The sequence below is a fragment of the Coregonus clupeaformis genome, chromosome 5, assembly GCF_020615455.1.
Source record: "Coregonus clupeaformis isolate EN_2021a chromosome 5, ASM2061545v1, whole genome shotgun sequence".
Lineage (NCBI taxonomy): Eukaryota > Metazoa > Chordata > Actinopteri > Salmoniformes > Salmonidae > Coregonus > Coregonus clupeaformis.
Genome location: NC_059196.1, coordinates 4,115,183 through 4,133,062, shown reverse-complemented (window position 1 = coordinate 4,133,062; position 17,880 = coordinate 4,115,183). Strand labels below are relative to the sequence as shown.

The window sequence follows — 17,880 nt, the reverse complement described above, 5'->3', positions numbered from 1 at the left end:
CCATATAAACATTTACAAATTACCTGTAAATAATGTATGAGATTATTAACAATTTATGAACCCTTACAATATAATACATGTAGGCCTAATGCTAATTTTAACAAATAGTGGCCCATCTCACCTAGGCCTAGCCTTCAGTGTTTCCCAAAAACCATAATTCTAATAACTAGGCCTACTAACATTTCTGCTTTGAACGCTATTTCAATAAAAAGAACTCAAGCACAGAGTGAGAGAAAGAGAGGGAGGGGAGAGAGGGAGGGGAGAGAAAGAGAGGGAGGGTGGCAGAGTGAGAGGAAAGTTCAATTTTGCAGTCAAACAGAGTAGCCAATTTGTAGACATGTCGGGGCATGTTGTAAATAAATTCTAGAGATTTGTGTCATGATTGTGCAAACTTGAGGTAGGCGTTCTACATATTTTCATTATCGACCCACATTTCAAATAATGGAACTACAGTATTTCTCCGCTTACTATTTCTCTAATAATGCATCTGGCAAATATCTCTGGTTTGAATGCCTTATAATAAAGTTCAATGGGGCCATATTTCAGAAATACTAAGTTAGTTATTTGAAAAGCCAAAAATACCTTAAACATTTTTTACTAATAAAAACTTCCTATATATCTGTGTTTCTAGTACTTTATTTGTTGTATATATTGATGTGTACTATAAGATTGCAGTCCTTTACTTTTGAATGAATGCCACACATCTATAATGGTGCCATTCACAAATAGAAAAACAACACTCTTCTGCTCTTTGTACATGTACATAAAACCTGCTTCCAATACACAAGTATAGCAACCTGGGAAAACTGAAGGTGCTTTCATCTCTACAAGTATGTGTTAATCTCAGCCTGGTCGACACTGTTATGGAGCTGTAGTTATAAAACTGTCCATCAAGTTGTTTCAATGCGTCATTCAATACGTTTCCATATCGTCTCTTTGTAGGACTGTTGACTGGGGTTTATACGTTGTCTCCATCTAGTGCATATAAAGTGTCATGATATTTTCATCCATGGGGATTCCTCAACAGTAAACTAGTTTATTTTGGCACACCATTCTCTTCTTCATGACCTAAAGAGGTTTGCAACTTAAATAATATTTTCGAAAATCTCTGCTGGCTAAAGTGAATACATGCAGTCTGGGTCTACGTTTGTCTCAGGTGTGAGGGACCACTTTGAATACACTTATTTGTTGATATCCATAGAAACCTGTGCTAAAATAAGATGGATGGTTTTAACACAATGTAAAATGTTTTGAAAAATCCGTTGTGGTTTGAACCACCATGGTGCAACTTGATTTGAACCCCAAATTGTAACCCTATGTATCTTTCTTTGGGACAATGAAAAAAGTTTTAATTTAATCTGGTGATTGGTTAATAAAGGTGTAATAACACACAGGCCTAGGCCTATTGGCCTATTCAAACAGGAAGTACCAGTGATGTGCTCAATACCGAAGTCGTCCGATGAAGCGGATGGATGCTAAGCTACAGGAATATTTCGCTAGCACAGGCTGGAATACAGTGGGGGAAAAAAGTATTTAGTCAGCCACCAATTGTGCAAGTTCTCCCACTTAAAAAGATGAGAGAGGCCTGTAATTTTCATCATAGGTACACGTCAACTATGACAGACAAATTGAGAGAGAAAAAAATCCAGAAAATCACATTGTAGGATTTTTAATGAATTTATTTGCAAATTATGGTGGAAAATAAGTATTTGGTCACCTACAAACAAGCAAGATTTCTGGCTCTCACAGACCTGTAACTTCTTCTTTAAGAGGCTCCTCTGTCCTCCACTCGTTACCTGTATTAATGGCACCTGTTTGAACTTGTTATCAGTATAAAAGACACCTGTCCACAACCTCAAACAGTCACACTCCAAACTCCACTATGGCCAAGACCAAAGAGCTGTCAAAGGACACCAGAAACAAAATTGTAGACCTGCACCAGGCTGGGAAGACTGAATCTGCAATAGGTAAGCAGCTTGGTTTGAAGAAATCAACTGTGGGAGCAATTATTAGGTAATGGAAGACATACAAGACCACTGATAATCTCCCTCGATCTGGGGCTCCACGCAAGATCTCACCCCGTGGGGTTAAAATGATCACAAGAACGGTGAGCAAAAATCCCAGAACCACACGGGGGGACCTAGTGAATGACCTGCAGAGAGCTGTGACTAAAGTAACAAAGCCTACCATCAGTAACACACTACGCCGCCAGGGACTCAAATCCTGCAGTGCCAGACGTGTCCCCCTGCTTAAGCCAGTACATGTCCAGGCCCGTCTGAAAATTGCTAGAGTGCATTTGGGTGATCCAGAAGAGGATTGGGAGAATGTCATATGGTCAAATGAAACCAAAATAGAACTTTTTGGTAAAAACTCAACTCGTCGTGTTTGGAGGACAAAGAATGCTGAGTTGCATCCAAAGAACACCATACCTACTGTGAAGCATGGGGGTGGAACATCATGCTTTGGGGCTGTTTTTCTGCAAAGGGACCAGGACTACTGATCCGTGTAAAGGAAAGAATGAATGGGGCCATATATCGTGAGATTTTGAGTGAAAACCTCCTTCCATGAGCAAGGGCATTGAAGATGAAACGTGGCTGGGTCTTTCAGCATGACAATGATCCCAAACACACCGCCCGGGCAACGAAGGAGTGGCTTCGTAAGAAGCATTTCAAGGTCCTGGAGTGGCCTAGCCAGTCTCCAGATCTCAACCCCATAGAAAATCTTTGGAGGGAGTTGAAAGTCCGTGTTGCCCAGCGACAGCCCCAAAACATCACTGCTCTAGAGGAGATCTGCATGGAGGAATGGGCCAAAATACCAGCAACAGTGTGTGAAGACTTACAGAAAACGTTTGACCTTTGTCATTGCCAACTGTCAAGGTCGAGGTAAGGAGTAGACCAAGGCGCAGCGTGATGAACAAACATGACTTTAATTAGTTAAAGCGTCAAAATACAAAACAAAACACGACTCGTGACGTCCACGGTATCAATGACCGAACACGGAACAAAAACCCACAACCACAAAGGGAAAACATACAGTTAAATATGGCTCCCAATCAGAGACAACCAGCCAACAGCTGACACTCGTTGCCTCTGATTGGGAGTCACTCAGGCAAACATAGAATACAACAAACTAGAATGAACACCAACACAGAAATACACACATAGAAATGAACACACCCTGGCTCAACATAATGAGTCCCAGAGCCAGGGTGTGACAGTACCCCCCCCCCTAAAGGCGCGGACTGCGACCCCGCCTCAACTAAACAAACCAGGGGAGGGCTGGGCGGGCATACCTCCTCGGCGGCGGTTCTGGCTCCGGCCTTGACCACCACCCTCCAATACACCCCCCATAGTACCCCTGGTCCAGTCTGGCCCCGCCGGCTGGAGCAGGACTGGACTTAACAGGAGCGATCCTTACCAGGCTGTCGACTCGCACCCCTGGCTTGGTGCGTGGAGGAGGAACGGGCCTTACCAGGCTGACGACGCGCACCCCTGGCTTGATGCGTGGAGGAGGAACGGGCCTTACCAGGCTGACGACTCGCACCCCTGGCTTGATGCGTGGAGGAGGAACGGGCCTTACCAGGCTGACGACTCGCACCCCTGGCTTGGTGCGTGGAGAAGGAACGGGCCTTACCAGGCTGACGACTCGCACCCCTGGCTTGGTGCGTGGAGAAGGTCGAGGTAAGGAGTAGACCAAGGCGCAGCGTGATGAACAAACATGACTTTAATTAGTTAAAGCGTCAAAATACAAAACAAAACACGACTCGTGACGTCCACGGTATCAATGACCGAACACGGAACAAAAACCCACAACCACAAAGGGAAAACATACAGTTAAATATGGCTCCCAATCAGAGACAACCAGCCAACAGCTGACACTCGTTGCCTCTGATTGGGAGTCACTCAGGCAAACATAGAATACAACAAACTAGAATGAACACCAACACAGAAATACACACATAGAAATGAACACACCCTGGCTCAACATAATGAGTCCCAGAGCCAGGGTGTGACACCAACAAAGGGTATATAACAAAGTATTGAGAAACTTTTGTTATTGACCAAATACTTATTTTACACCATAATTTGCAAATAAATTCATTAAAAATCCTACAATGTGATTTTCTGGATTTTCTTTTCTCATTTTGTCTGTCATAGTTGACGTGTACCTATGATGGAAATTACAGGCCTCTCTCATCTTTTTAAGTGGGAGAACTTGCACAATTGGTGGCTGACTAAATACTTTTTTCCCCCACTTCATCCAGAATTCATCCGATAACATTGAGGAGTTTACCACATCAGTCATCGGCTTCATTAATAATTGCATTAAATGACGTCGTCCCAAAGTGACCATACTTACATACTCCAACCAGAAGCCATGGATTACAGGCAACATCCGTACTGAGCTAAAGGCAAAAGCTGCCGCTTTCAAGACGCTTATAAGAAATCCCACTGTACAACCTCAGACGAGCGTACTCAGAACATGCCCTGACCAGCTGCCAAGTGTCTTCACTGACATTTCCGACCCATCCCTGACCCAGTCTGTAATACCAACTGGTTTCAAGCAGACCACCATAGTCCCCGTGCCCAAAGACACCAAGGTAACCTGCCTAAATGACTATCACCCCGTAGCACTCACATCTATAGCCATGAAATGCTTTGAAAGGCTGGCTCATATCAACACCATCATCCAGACACCCTGGGCCGACTCCAATTTGCATACCGCCCCAACAGATCCACAGATGACACAATCTCTCTTGAATTCCACACTGCCCTCACCCACCTGGACTAAAGGAATACCTATGTAAGAATGCTGTTCATTGACTACAGCTCAGCATTCAACACCAAAGTCCCCTCCAAGCTCATCACCAAGCTCAGGAGCCTGGGACTGAACACCTCCCTCTGCAACTGGATCCTGGAGTTCCTGACGTGCCGCCCCCATGTGGTGAGGGTAGACAACAACACCTACACCACGCTGACCCTCAACACGGGGGTCCCTCAGGGGTGCGTGCTTAGTCCCCTCCTGTACTCCCTGTGTGGTGCCAGGACAACAACCTCTCCCTCAACGTGAGCAAGACAAAGGAGATGATCGTGGACTACAGGAAAAGGAAAGCCGAACACGCCCACATTCACATCGATGGGGCTGTAGTGGAGTGGGTCAAGAGTTTCAAGTTCCTTGGTGTCCACATCACCAACAAACTATCATGGTCCAAACACACCAAGAAAGTTGTGAAGAGGGCACGACAATGCCTTTTCCCCCTCAGGAGACTGAAAAGATTTGGAATGGGTCCCCAGATCCTTAAAAAGTTATACAGCTGCACCATCGAGAGCATCCTGACCTGTTGCATCACCGCCTGGTATGGCAACTGCTCGGCATCCGACCGTAAGGCGCTACAGAGGGTAGTGCGTACAGCCCAGTACATCACTGGGGCCAAGCTTCCTGACATCCAGGACCTATATACTAGGCAGTGTCAGAGGAAGGCCAAAAAAAGAGTCAAAGACTCCAGTCACCCAAGTCAGAGACTGTTCAATCTGCTACCGCACGGCAAGCGGTACCGGAGCGCCAAGTCTAGGTTCAAAAGGCTCCTTAACAGCTTCTACCCCCAAACCATAAGATTGCTGAACAATTAATCAAATGGCCACCTGGATTATTGTCACGGATTCTGCCGAGGCTGACCCTCCTCCTTGCTCGGGCAGGTTTCGTTGTTCGTCGTCACCGGAGTACTAGCTGCTGCCGATCTATGTTATATGTTTCTATGTTCTACCTGTTGTGTCAGATTGTTTCACACCTGTTGCCCATCTTGTATTACTCCGCCCCTATTTAACCCGGTGGCTCCCATTGTGTTCTGTGCGTGTTTGTTGTTTGTTCGCTGATGTCGTTGGTGAGCGGGTTTATTCCTCCCTGCGTGGAGGCTTTTTGTTTCTTTACGTGTATTAGTAAAGATACGTTTTTTCATTGAGTTCTGTGTCCTGCGCCTGACTTCAGTCAACCGCATACACTGACAACGTGACAATTATTTACATTGACTCTATTTCTTGAACTGCATTGTTGGTTAAGGGCTTGTAAGTAAGCATTTCATGGTAAGGTCTACACCTGTTGTATTCGGCGCATGTGACAAATAAAAATATATGTTATTTGATTTCATTTGAATTGTCAGTAGAGCTCAGAGACAGGATTGTGTCGAGGCACAGATCTGGGGAAGGGTACCAAAACATTTCTGCAGCATTGAAGGTCCCTAAGAACACAGTGGCCTCCATCATTCTTAAATGGAGAAGTTTGGAACCACCAAGACTCTTGCTAGAGCTGGCCGCCCAGCCAAACTGAGCAATCGGGGGAGAAGGGCCTTGGTCAGGGAGGGGCCAAGAACCCGACGGTCACTCTGACAGAGCTCCAGAGATCCACTGTGGAGATGGGAGAATTTTCCAGAAGGACAACCATCTCTGCAGCACTCCACCAAAATGGTAGAGTGGCCAGACGGAAGCCACTCCTCAGTAAAAGGCACATGACAGCCCGCTTGGAGTTTGCCAACAGGCACCTAAAGGACTCTCAGACCATGAGAAACAAGATTTTCTGGTCTGATGAAACCAAGATGGAACTCTTTGTACAGAGAGATTCTTGATGGAAACCTGCTCCAGAGCGCTCAGGACCTCAGACTGGGGCGAAGGTTCACCTTCCAACAGGACAACGACCCTAAGCACACAGCCAAAACAATACAGGAGTGGCATCGGGACAAGTCTCTGAATGTCCTTGAGTGGCCCAGCCAGACCCCGGACTTGAACCCGATCGAACATCTCTGGAGAGACCTGAAAATAGCTGTGCAGCGACACTCCCCATCCAACCTGACAGAGCTTGAGAGGATCTGCAGAGAAGAATGGGAGAAACTCCCCAAAAATAAGGTGTGCCAAGCTTGTAGTGTCATACCCAATGGAGACTCCTGTAATCGCTGCCAAAGGTGCTTCAACAAAGTACTGAGTAAAGTGTCTGAATACTTATGTAAATGTTATATTTCCGTTTTTTATTTTTAATACATTTGCCAACATTTGTAAAAAAAATCTGTTTTTGCTTTGTCATTATGGGGTATTGTGTGTAGATTGATGAGGGGGGGAAAACAATTTTTATCCATTTTAGAATAAGGCTGTAACGTAACAAAATGTGGAAAAAGTCAATGGTTCTGAATACTTTCCGAATGCACTGTATGCTGCTTCTACTGTCAATTATATATCATGTTGCCTAGTCACTTTACCCCTACTATATGTACATAGATAAGTAGCCTAAGCATTTCACTGTTGGTCTACATCTGTTATTTACGAAGCATGTGACAAATAAAAGGTGATTTGATTTTGATGTGGTGTGCGGTCGGGTCACCCGTTCATACTGTAGCTTTAAGAAATGCGTACGGGAGTGCTGCAGTATTGAACTTGTTCAGAGATGTTTGGACAAGACCATTCGATATAGGATTCTTTATCACATTTACAGTTTCTCTGAATATTTCTGTTGGAAAGTGGATACTGGATAGGCCAATACATTCGTGTGATCATCCCAGGTCAGGACTCCCTTTTTAGAGACTGTCAAGCAGCGACATGCGCATGTGAGAGGGTGGAGAGGATAGGGCAGATGTCGCACAATGCGTGAGAGTGATGCTTCTGGTGGAATCTTGCTGCGATGTAAGTATCCCTGTTGTTATAGGCTACAGCGGCATCAAACATATTCTGAAAATAGCGAACTGGGTCATGCTGTTCTTTCCCCGCATCATAAATATGTTCTTGTTTATTTATGAGTAGGGTAGCCAAATAGGCCTAACAATGTGTGTCTGCCCTATGTTTGTTGCATACAACAGTGTCAGTCTTTCATAGATCATATCTTGCGAAAAGGGTTTTTGACATGCATAATGTAAACGAGTGCAGATGAGTGGTTTTAAAGTGCTGAAAGTCCTTGACTAAAGGTTGGATGATGTTATTCTCCTACGTTGCGTTGGATACTGGTGCCAATTGCACTGCACCAAAATCCTAAAATGTTATCAAAACATTTTCAGAGATTATTACTTTATATTGACAACTATGCAACTACTTCATTCTAAAGACAGGCCTATAAAATAGATGAGAAACTGTATGTGAAATTGATTTACTGCATATATAGAAAGTGTAACATATAACTTAATGCATCACCTGCAAAATATTACTATTATAACCATGGCTTATTTTGCACCCCATAATAATATTGGTTTATATGAGAAAGTAGCTAGATGGACGCAATTTGAGAGGGACTTCAATGTGTTTCTAAGCTTATTACTGTCGTGACTACAACTACCAGAGTTCAGTAGCTTCCAACCATCAGTCCAGCCAACGGGCAACAGCCGCAGTTATCACATGCACTGATAATACATGATTAGAAACAGCGCCTTTGAAGGAATTACCGTTTAGGAAGTAACACTTTTTTTCGCTCACGACTTTCATATCGATCATTTTCAGAAACGCAGATTGTATGGAAAAGATTCAACTGGATTACAAGATCATGAAACAAATGTCTTGGCGGGACAAAAGTGAGTAGCCGGTTTACTGATTAGCGGATAAGTGAGCACCGCAGTGATACATTGTACATTGTAGCCTTAGCGGCGGACCCATTGAGGGGGAATGGCTAAATAAAGCTTCTTACAACCGCAACATTGGCTAACTGTCCTTAACCCATGGAATGTAAATTATTAACAATAAACCTACAGCAGATATATGGATAGAGGTTGTGAGGTGTATTGTGAGAAAATAACGGTCCTGTTTGTTTGTGCGACAGTCTTTTCCCGGATGGAGTTTCCCAGCGCTCAGTGCATAAAATAGAAGTCCAATGAATGTGCACACGAAAACATAGCACGAAAACGGCTTCGAAGTGATGGCAAACTGTCGAGACCCATGGTAAGTTCTATTTTTTACACATTTCATATTTAAACCTGGAGGCTGAAGTAGCTCATTTATCAAGATCCCCAATCAAACTTGCTGTCAACTGCTGTTAAACTATGTTGAGTTGTTAACTCACCATTATTCTCTCTACCTGTCTTGATACCGAGGTGTGAGATGTCACATACGACTGTAAATTATAGGCCTAATGTAATTTCTGAAGCGGCTATAGAAGACGCATTGCCATTATAGTGAACCTTTGTCTAGAACATGTTGTGTTTCCTCCATCCCCCTGTTGAATGCCCCACCCATTTTTTGTAGAGCTATAGACATTGCAGAGATGGCAGCTTGAGTCAAATGGTTTGCAGAATAGGCAAAGCTATTACCCTTTATCGCTGCCTGCACAATCAATATTTGTTGCATAAGTAAATATATGCATACAGATCTCTGTATTTAATGACTCAGACAGAGCCTAAATAGTGTTATAAACAGTGTTATGACTACACTAGATGTTGATCGGCAGGACAGAACGGCTGACTCTGGTAAGACAAGGGGTGGCGGTCTGTGTATATTTGTAAACAACAGCTGGTGCACAAAACCAAATACTAAGGAAGTCTCGAGGTTTTGCTCGCCTGAGGTAGAGTATCTTATGATAAGCTGTAGACCACACTATTTACCAAGAGAGTTTTCATCTATATTTTCATAGCTGTCTATTTACCACCACAAACCAATGCTGGCATTAAGATTGCACTGAATGAGTTGTACAAGGCCATTAATCAACAGGAAAACGCTCATCCAGATGCAGCGCTCCTAGTGGCCGGGGACTTTAATGCAGGGAAATTTAAATCCGTTTTACCTAATTTCTACCAGCATGTTAAATGAGCAACCAGAGGGGAAAAAACTCTAGACCACCTTTACTCCACACACAGAGACGCATACAAAGCTCTCCCTCGCCCTCCATTTGGCAAATCTGACCATAACTCTATCCTCCTGATTCCTGCTTATAAGCAAAAACTAAAGCTGGAAGCACCAGTGACTCGGTTAATAAAAAAGTGGTCAGATGACGCAGATGCTAAGCTACAGGACTGTTTTGCTAGCACAGACTGGAACATGTTCCGGGATTCTTCAGACAGCATTGAGGAGTACACCACATCAGTCACTGGCTTCATCAATAAGTGCATCGATGATGTCGTCCCCACAGTGACCGTACGTACATACCCCAACCAGAAGCCATGGATTACAGGAAACATCCGCACTGAGCTAAAGGGTAGAGCTGCCGCTTTCAAGGAACGGGACTCTAACCCGGACGCTTATAAGAAATCCCGCTATGACCTCCGACGAACCATCAAACAGGCAAAGAGTCAATACAGGTCTAAGATTGAATCGTACTACACTGGCTCTGACGCTCGTCGGATGTGGCAGGGCTTGAAAACTATTACAGACTACAAAGGGAAGCACAGCCGCGAGCTGCCCAGTGACACAAGCCTACCAGACGAGGCTAAACCACTTCTATGCTCGCTTCGAGGCAAGCAACACTGAAGCATGCATGAGAGCACCAGCTGTTCCGGATGACTATGTGATCACGCTCTCCGTAGCCGATGTGAGTAAGACTTTTAAGCAGGTCAACATTCACAAGGCCGCAGGGCCAGACGGATTACCAGGACGTGTACTCCGAGCATGTGCTGACCAACTGGCAAGTGTCTTCACTGACATTTTCAACATGTCCCTGACTGAGTCTGTAATACCAACATGTTTCAAGCAGACCACCATAGTCCCCGTGCCCAAGGACTCTAAGATAACCTGCCTAAATGACTACCGACCCGTAGCACTGACGTCTGTAGCCATGAAGTGCTTTGAAAGGCTGGTCATGGCTCACATCAACAGCATTATCCCAGAAACCCTAGACCCACTCCAATTTGCATACCGCCCCAACAGATCCACAGATGATGCAATCTCTATTGCACTCCACACTGCCCTTTCCCACCTGGACAAGAGGAACACCTACGTGAGAATGCTATTCATTGACTACAGCTCAGCATTCAACACCATAGTGCCCTCTAAGCTCATCACTAAGCTAAGGATCCTGGGACTAAACACCTCCCTCTGCAACTGGATCCTGGACTTCCTGACGGGCCGCCCCCAGGTGGTAAGGGTAGGTAACAACACATCTGCCACACTGATCCTCAACACGGGGGCCCCTCAGGGGTGCGTGCTCAGTCCCCTCCTGTACTCTCTGTTCACCCATGACTGCATGGCCAGGCACGACTCCAACACCATCATTAAGTTTGCCGACGACACAACAGTGGTAGGCCTGATCACCGACAACGATGAGACAGCCTATAGGGAGGAGGTCAGAGATCTGGCCGTGTGGTGCCAGGACAACAACCTCTCCCTCAACGTGACCAAGACAAAGGAGATGATTGTGGACTACAGGAAAAAAAAGAGGACTGAGCACGCCCCCATTCTCATCGACGGGGCTGTAGTGGAACAGGTTGAGAGCTTCAAGTTCCTTGGTGTCCACATCACCAACAAACTATCATGGTCCAAACACACCAAGACAGTTGTGAAGAGGGCACGACAAAGCCTATTCCCCCTCAGGAGACTAAAAATATTTGGCATGGGTCCTCAGATCCTCAAAAATTCTACAGCTGCACCTCGAGAGCATCCTGACTGGTTGCATCACCGCCTGGTATGGCAACTGCTTGGCCTCCGACCGCAAGGCAATACAGAGGGTAGTGCGTACGGCCCAGTACATCACTGGGGCAAAGCTTCCTGCCATCCAGGACCTCTATACCAGGCGGTGTCAGAGGAAGGCCCTCAAAATTGTCAAAGACTCCAGCCACCCTAGTCATAGACTGTTCTCTCTGCTACCGCATGGCAAGCGGTACCGGAGTGCCAAGTCTAGGTCCAAAAGACTTCTCAACAGCTTCTACCCCCAAGCCATAAGACTCCTGAACAGCTAATCATGGCTACCCGGACTTATTGCACTGCCCCCCCCACCCCATCCTTTTTACGCTGCTGCTACTCTGTTAAGTATTTATGCATAGTCACTTTAACTCTACCCACATGTACATATTACCTCAACTACCTCAACTAGCCGGTGCCCCCGCACATTGACTCTGCAACAGTACCCCCCTGTATATATAGCCTCCCTACTGTCACTTTATTTTACTTCTGCTCTTTTTTTTCTCAACACTTTTTTTTGTTGTTGTTTTATTTTTACTTTTTTTGTTTAAAATACATGCACTGTTGGTTAAGGGCTGTAAGTAAGCATTTCACTGTAATGTCTGCACCTGTTGTATTCGGCGCATGTGACCAATACAATTTGATTTGATTTGATTTGATGTCAGGATCTAGCTATTCTCTTTCGGGAAAGTGCTGATATTTGCACTATCACCATCTTGAAACCGTTTGGGATTGATGTTCTTTTTTCTGACATTATTTCTCACATGCAGAGGAGAAAACAGCTGAAACACAAGCAATATTGAAATGTTAGATAACAGATGGATGTGACTTAGGTTATACATATTTAATCATTACAAACTGCAAGCAAGCCTTGCTGACCCCATTGTTCCCTATGTTTAAGTGCTACCAGTATTCTGTGTCCTTTACATATCAATAGAAGAGCTATCTGGTCTCATGAACTCAGGATGACCAAGTAAACATGTACTTACAATTATACACACATTTCAGTTTGTGATGAAATCAGTGCACTGCCAGAAAAATATACTCCCTGAACATCATCATGTTAGCTTGACGTTGCTCTATGCCTGTGAACTACCAAATGAAGAATGCCATGCCATCTATGATTCACAGTGCGATTTTTTTGCATTTTCTAGGTTGCCATGGGTGACAGTCCGTCATGAATATATTGGCCAGAAAGCCTACCAGGTCCCTCATTCTGCAGCTGTCAGGGACGTCAAGCAACTTATCTATGAAGAAACCGACCTGCCTGTCATCGAGCAGCAGCTGGTTCACAATGGGAAAGTGGTAGGTAAAAAGTAATTTTACAAATTGTAGCTATTTTCATTGCTGAAATTACAGAAAATTGTCAAGTGTAGCGAGGCATAGTTTGACTACAGTAGATGACATGCTTGGCATGAGAGAACAATGGTAAGATTAATTGATAAGAGACCATCACTTGTCTGTGCATACATCCTGTGTGTGACACTATTGTTTAATCTCGTCTCATACTCATACTTCTCATACTTCTCCATTGTTTATTGTTTTGTGATGTATTGAAAAGGTCTTTAATAGACTAAGTGAAAGTGCTCCATCCTGACAGTGTCAACATAGGCTACCTCAGTGCTGGTTACATTGTCAGAAAATATGTCTTCTACTAGTAAGCAACATTGGCATCATTGTTTGACTACATAATAACAACAACAACAACATCCAAAAATGTAGGGATTTAGGGATTGTATCGCAGCAAGTGCTGCTGAGTAAATACCCATTGTGTTGCTAGGGAAGGATTAGAACTCATCACATCCAGGTTTGTTTTTAGTGTCGATTTCTTTGTGTAGTCAAGCCTGTCTCTTTCCAACACATGTCCTTCTGCATTGTTAATTCAATATTGGAACATGTTAATACCATCTTCATTACCGCACATCCTGTGCATTGACTTGGCCAAATTTCTCCTTACTACAGTGGCTGAGGGAATGACATGATGTATTTCCTTTATGAATATTTTTCCCAACTGATAACTGTCCAAAGTATTTAATGGCTTTCCATTGCCACAACAGCATTACAATGACGTAATCTTCACCATTAACAATGTCATCATTGAGAGGACTACATTATTTTTAGTTTATTACCAGTCTGATAGGACAGTGTATTGATTCAATAGTCTCAAGGCCCTTTGGTTTTCATCTCTTGATAGAATTCCAGTCATCGTGATCAAGAGTGCCTATGATTACAGACACAGTTCCTTTTCATGTCTTGCAAAAGTAGGCTCTATGTGATGTAGCCTGTGATTTATTCTCTAATATGACATTTAGGCTAACTAATTTATTCAGATATGTACATTCACATACATTATCAGTGATGCTTGCTGACAGGTCTCACTTATTGCTAAGCTAGGCAACTAGTTTGTTTAAAGTCCTACAGAAAGTATGATAGGCCTATTGCTAAGGGCAGATATTTACACTCCATGAGACCACCACAGCTCAGGATTAAGGTTTGGGATTAGACAACTGAGTGTTTGCTGCTACAGATTGATCACCATGCTCGGGTCTTGGTGGCTATGTGGAGTATGGGATAGAGTTTTAGATCCCATTCTCTCTTTCATGGAAACCCCTCCTGTGGGCCTGGCTCATATGATAGGAAGCATGACTGTGCAGACAACTTGCTTTGTCACTTAGGCTCTTATCATGTTATGCATTACATTTTGTAGCTATTCATATCTTTGATCAACGCTTACATTATCTGTATTAGGTACATGTATACAGCCTAGCAGCATTGTATTCTATGTTGGGTTGTTATGTGCCATGATTAACATGATTGCAGGACCCACTGTTCTGCTGAGCGTTTACTGACTGATGCAAAGGAACAGGTGGATCCCTGCTGTCAGCCCCTCTGATGTCACCCTCAGAAATTAGCCACAGGCCACGCCTACAAACTATCCTATATCAGCTGCAATAGAGCCCCACAGTGGAGGTGTCATAATACCCATAAAATCTAATCAAAGTAGACATCATGCAAGACTACAAATCCCTGCAGGCTCCTGTACGTCATCTCTAGCTGACACCTTTGCTAACAGCTTTTGTGTCAATTTAAAACTTGCACAAGACAATTGAAAGAAATGTTGCCAATTTATTCATTACTAAATTTAGCTAACATTACATAGTTAATCCAGAGATTCTTACCTTTGCCTCGATTCGGCAGTCTCGTCCAGATCATCATGGCGTTTGTACTTCTTTATGATAGCCACATTAGCAGCTAATTAGCATTTTATTTTGGGGGGCTAAATGCAGGCAAATATAGTGATGAAAGTTACCTTGTCCTAGAGAGATTTACACGGTTATCAAAACGTCACGCCAGGGTAAGCCTACACGAAACACAGCCCTTATTTTAAGTGTTTCTAAAATCCCCTATGGGAAAAATGAATGGTGGAAAAACAATTGGAACCATTTCCTTGTTTGACCGCTAGGTTTTATGGGTATTATGACTCATACTTTGGTACTCTATACCCACAGGGAGCCCTCCCTCTGCCCAGTCCAACAGAGTTGAGAAGGGTGTCTGACTGACTTTCATGCAAGTTGAGATCTAGTTTATTTGATTTGATTGTGAACGCAGCTATCTATCTGAAGGGTTGGCTCTGTCCTAGCGTCCATACTTCGCATGGGAATGTCTTGCTTTGGGGGACACTTAAAGGCAGTAACAAGTTTAGTCTTAGTCTCCATACTCCCCTAACATATTCTTCAGTGTGCCTTTGAGGGTCAGCTGATTCTCTGAAAAGCATGAACTAAGATGGTTTGCTAACCATCTGAAGGGACAAAAAACTTTGAATGTAAACTGAAAACATCTTCATCAGGGAAAGGAGTAGAGAGCCAGATTTGTTACAGCTGAAAGTTGAAATGCTTACCCAGACGATTAGCAATGAATGATTCCAGTTCTTTGGAGAATTAGGGGCTTTGAAGATTTTCAAGCTCAGAAGTTGGACATTGCACCACTACCAGTATCGTATTAGTAGGCCTATTATGGTCAGTCAGCATATACTACGATTCATGCCTGCTTCAATCAGATTGAAAGCCCTGCCCTCTCTGCCCTCTCTGTCAACCTTTTACACCTTATATTTTGTGCTATTATTATACACATCTCATTGGCTCAACAAAGGGATATTCACTGGCAGGTTAAGACCAACAACCTTAATGAACTCTCACTCACAAGGTTGAATGAAAAGTTCATTTAGGCCTGGCCTAGTACCTGACCTGTGTTGAATTTAGTTGTTGAGTTTTTGTGATTGCAAATGATCAGCAACTATTAGACAAATTGTTTACATATCAGTAACACAATATTGTACAAACCATGGCCAGCAAGAAAAAGTGACAATTAGTATTAGTCAGTCAGTTACAGTATGTGAGTAGCCAGACAGCCTCTGTGATGAGAGGTTTGGTTTGCAGAGCAGGGCTCGTCGTGCAGGACTGCTTGTTCATGTGCCAGAAGTGCTGAGCAAAGCGAGTGACGCTGCAGATGAGGGTTTTCACCTTGGAGAGCGAGAGATAACGGACTTCCTGTAAGCCTGCCTGCCCATTGGTGCACGTCCAGCCTGCTCTGCTCAGTATCGATCCTGTTAGGTGCAGAGGGTGATTGTGTATCACACTGACACGTGTGCAATAACGCCACCCCAAGATTTAGCCTGGTTGACAGTCGAATGTTCTTTATGATGCTGTGAACGTTATTAAATGTAATTGTCTTACATTATGATCATAGGCTGCCATTATGGCAGTGTATAAATAAATAAATGTGATCTGATGTGCAATTGAAGATATTTGTCAGGTTGTTTCATCGTTTGAAGCATTAATATTTTGTATACAAGACGTTCATTATAGTTCCAGTGCAGTTACTAAAGCTTAAGGACAAGCATATTGTATAGTACTCATGGTGTGTTCTGTCTCCCCCTACTTAAGCTTTATGACAAAGTGCAGATTGGGACCCTGGTGCCCACGGGAAGCCCTGAAGTATGCATGACACTGGAGGGAAGTGGCCTGAAAGGGGGAGGTAAGATAATAGATAACTGGAAATAGTTATGTGATGAATCCATTCTTACTTCTCACATAGGTGTTCATAATCCTTTAGTTTAGTTCTTCATGCGTAGTATATGTCTTACATGCCCTTCTATTTCACTGCTATTTTTACAGGGAGGTTTGGACAGACGACACCACCATTGGTCGAGTTTTTGAAAGATATTCTAAGAAGGTATCCTGAAGGTGGACAAATTTTGAAAGTAAGGACATGTATTAATGGTGTCTGACTTTAACATACTGTACCCTGTAAGAGTCCATAGTAGCCCAACACATGGACTCATTGATGGTGATGATGAACAACCATGCCTAATAGTATTACATCCAGGCAAACGTGATTATACTCTTGAGAGGAACACACATTGGGTTTGGATAGGGCTGTGGGGGTCATGACATTTTGTCCACCGGTTATTGTCATGCAAAAGTCTGCCTGTCTCATGGTAATTGACCGTTAATTAACATAAACACACACTGCCTTTTGAACATCTACTTTTTAAAAAGTCTAATAAATCAATTGAATATACACAATCACAATAAATCCATTATTAATTTTTGTCAGGTCTAAATAAACATTATGATATGAAGAAAATGTATTTCAGAAGAACAGAATATGAGTTGGCCTACTGTAGGCCTATGTTATCTGGCTATGCTCCATGCCATAGGCTGTAGGCTTGTTCATTTAGCTGAAAAGATATGCTTATAAGTCCCGTGCCATTATTTTATTTTAGATGATTTTATAGTAAGAAGAATATAATTGAACTTAGCTGAATAAAATAGAAAAGGTATTTTTACCATTCCAGAGTGAGTTCGCATATGAAGTGGCTATATTGAGCATAAAAGTGATCATTTGAAACAGGTCATATATGCTAGATTTAGAGTTATTTGGCAACTTTAGTTGTGAATGATACAAACCTTAGAATGTCTTAGAAATCAAAACATATACGGGCTGCATGGTGCTACTATAGGCTATTGATGATTTGAGAAAGTAGCAACAAAAGCTTGCGCTCTGTTCCTTGCCTCAGGCTGCACAGCTGTTCTCTCATCAAGTGATCATATTTTCACATCAGACTATTCTCAATTGAATCTTTACTAATATGGAAAGTTTGTTTCGATTTAGAATGGCCCATTATCAAATGGGCAGGGACAGGGGGAAAAAATACATGTCATCTGTGTGCACTCGAATAGCGAATGGAGGCCAAGCGCTTTCCCGCTGGTCCGTTTTGTAGGTTACTTCGGTTTTATAGCGGAGCTGT

The 17,880-nt window shown here is 43.4% G+C and overlaps 1 protein-coding gene across 1 annotated transcript in view; it reads left to right on the top strand.

Moving 5' to 3' along the window:
• Positions 1 to 8,419: 8,419 nt before the first annotated feature.
• Positions 8,420 to 17,880, top strand: part of LOC121558689 (sacsin-like) — a 31,779-nt gene continuing 22,318 nt past the window's right edge. Inside the window, exons 1-5 of the mRNA XM_041872098.2 lie at positions 8,420 to 8,539; positions 8,785 to 8,903; positions 12,725 to 12,875; positions 16,514 to 16,604; positions 16,745 to 16,830. Coding sequence (XP_041728032.1) covers positions 8,881 to 8,903; positions 12,725 to 12,875; positions 16,514 to 16,604; positions 16,745 to 16,830 — 351 coding nt within the window. The 5' untranslated portion in view covers positions 8,420 to 8,539; positions 8,785 to 8,880. The remainder of the gene's footprint in view (positions 8,540 to 8,784; positions 8,904 to 12,724; positions 12,876 to 16,513; positions 16,605 to 16,744; positions 16,831 to 17,880) is intronic.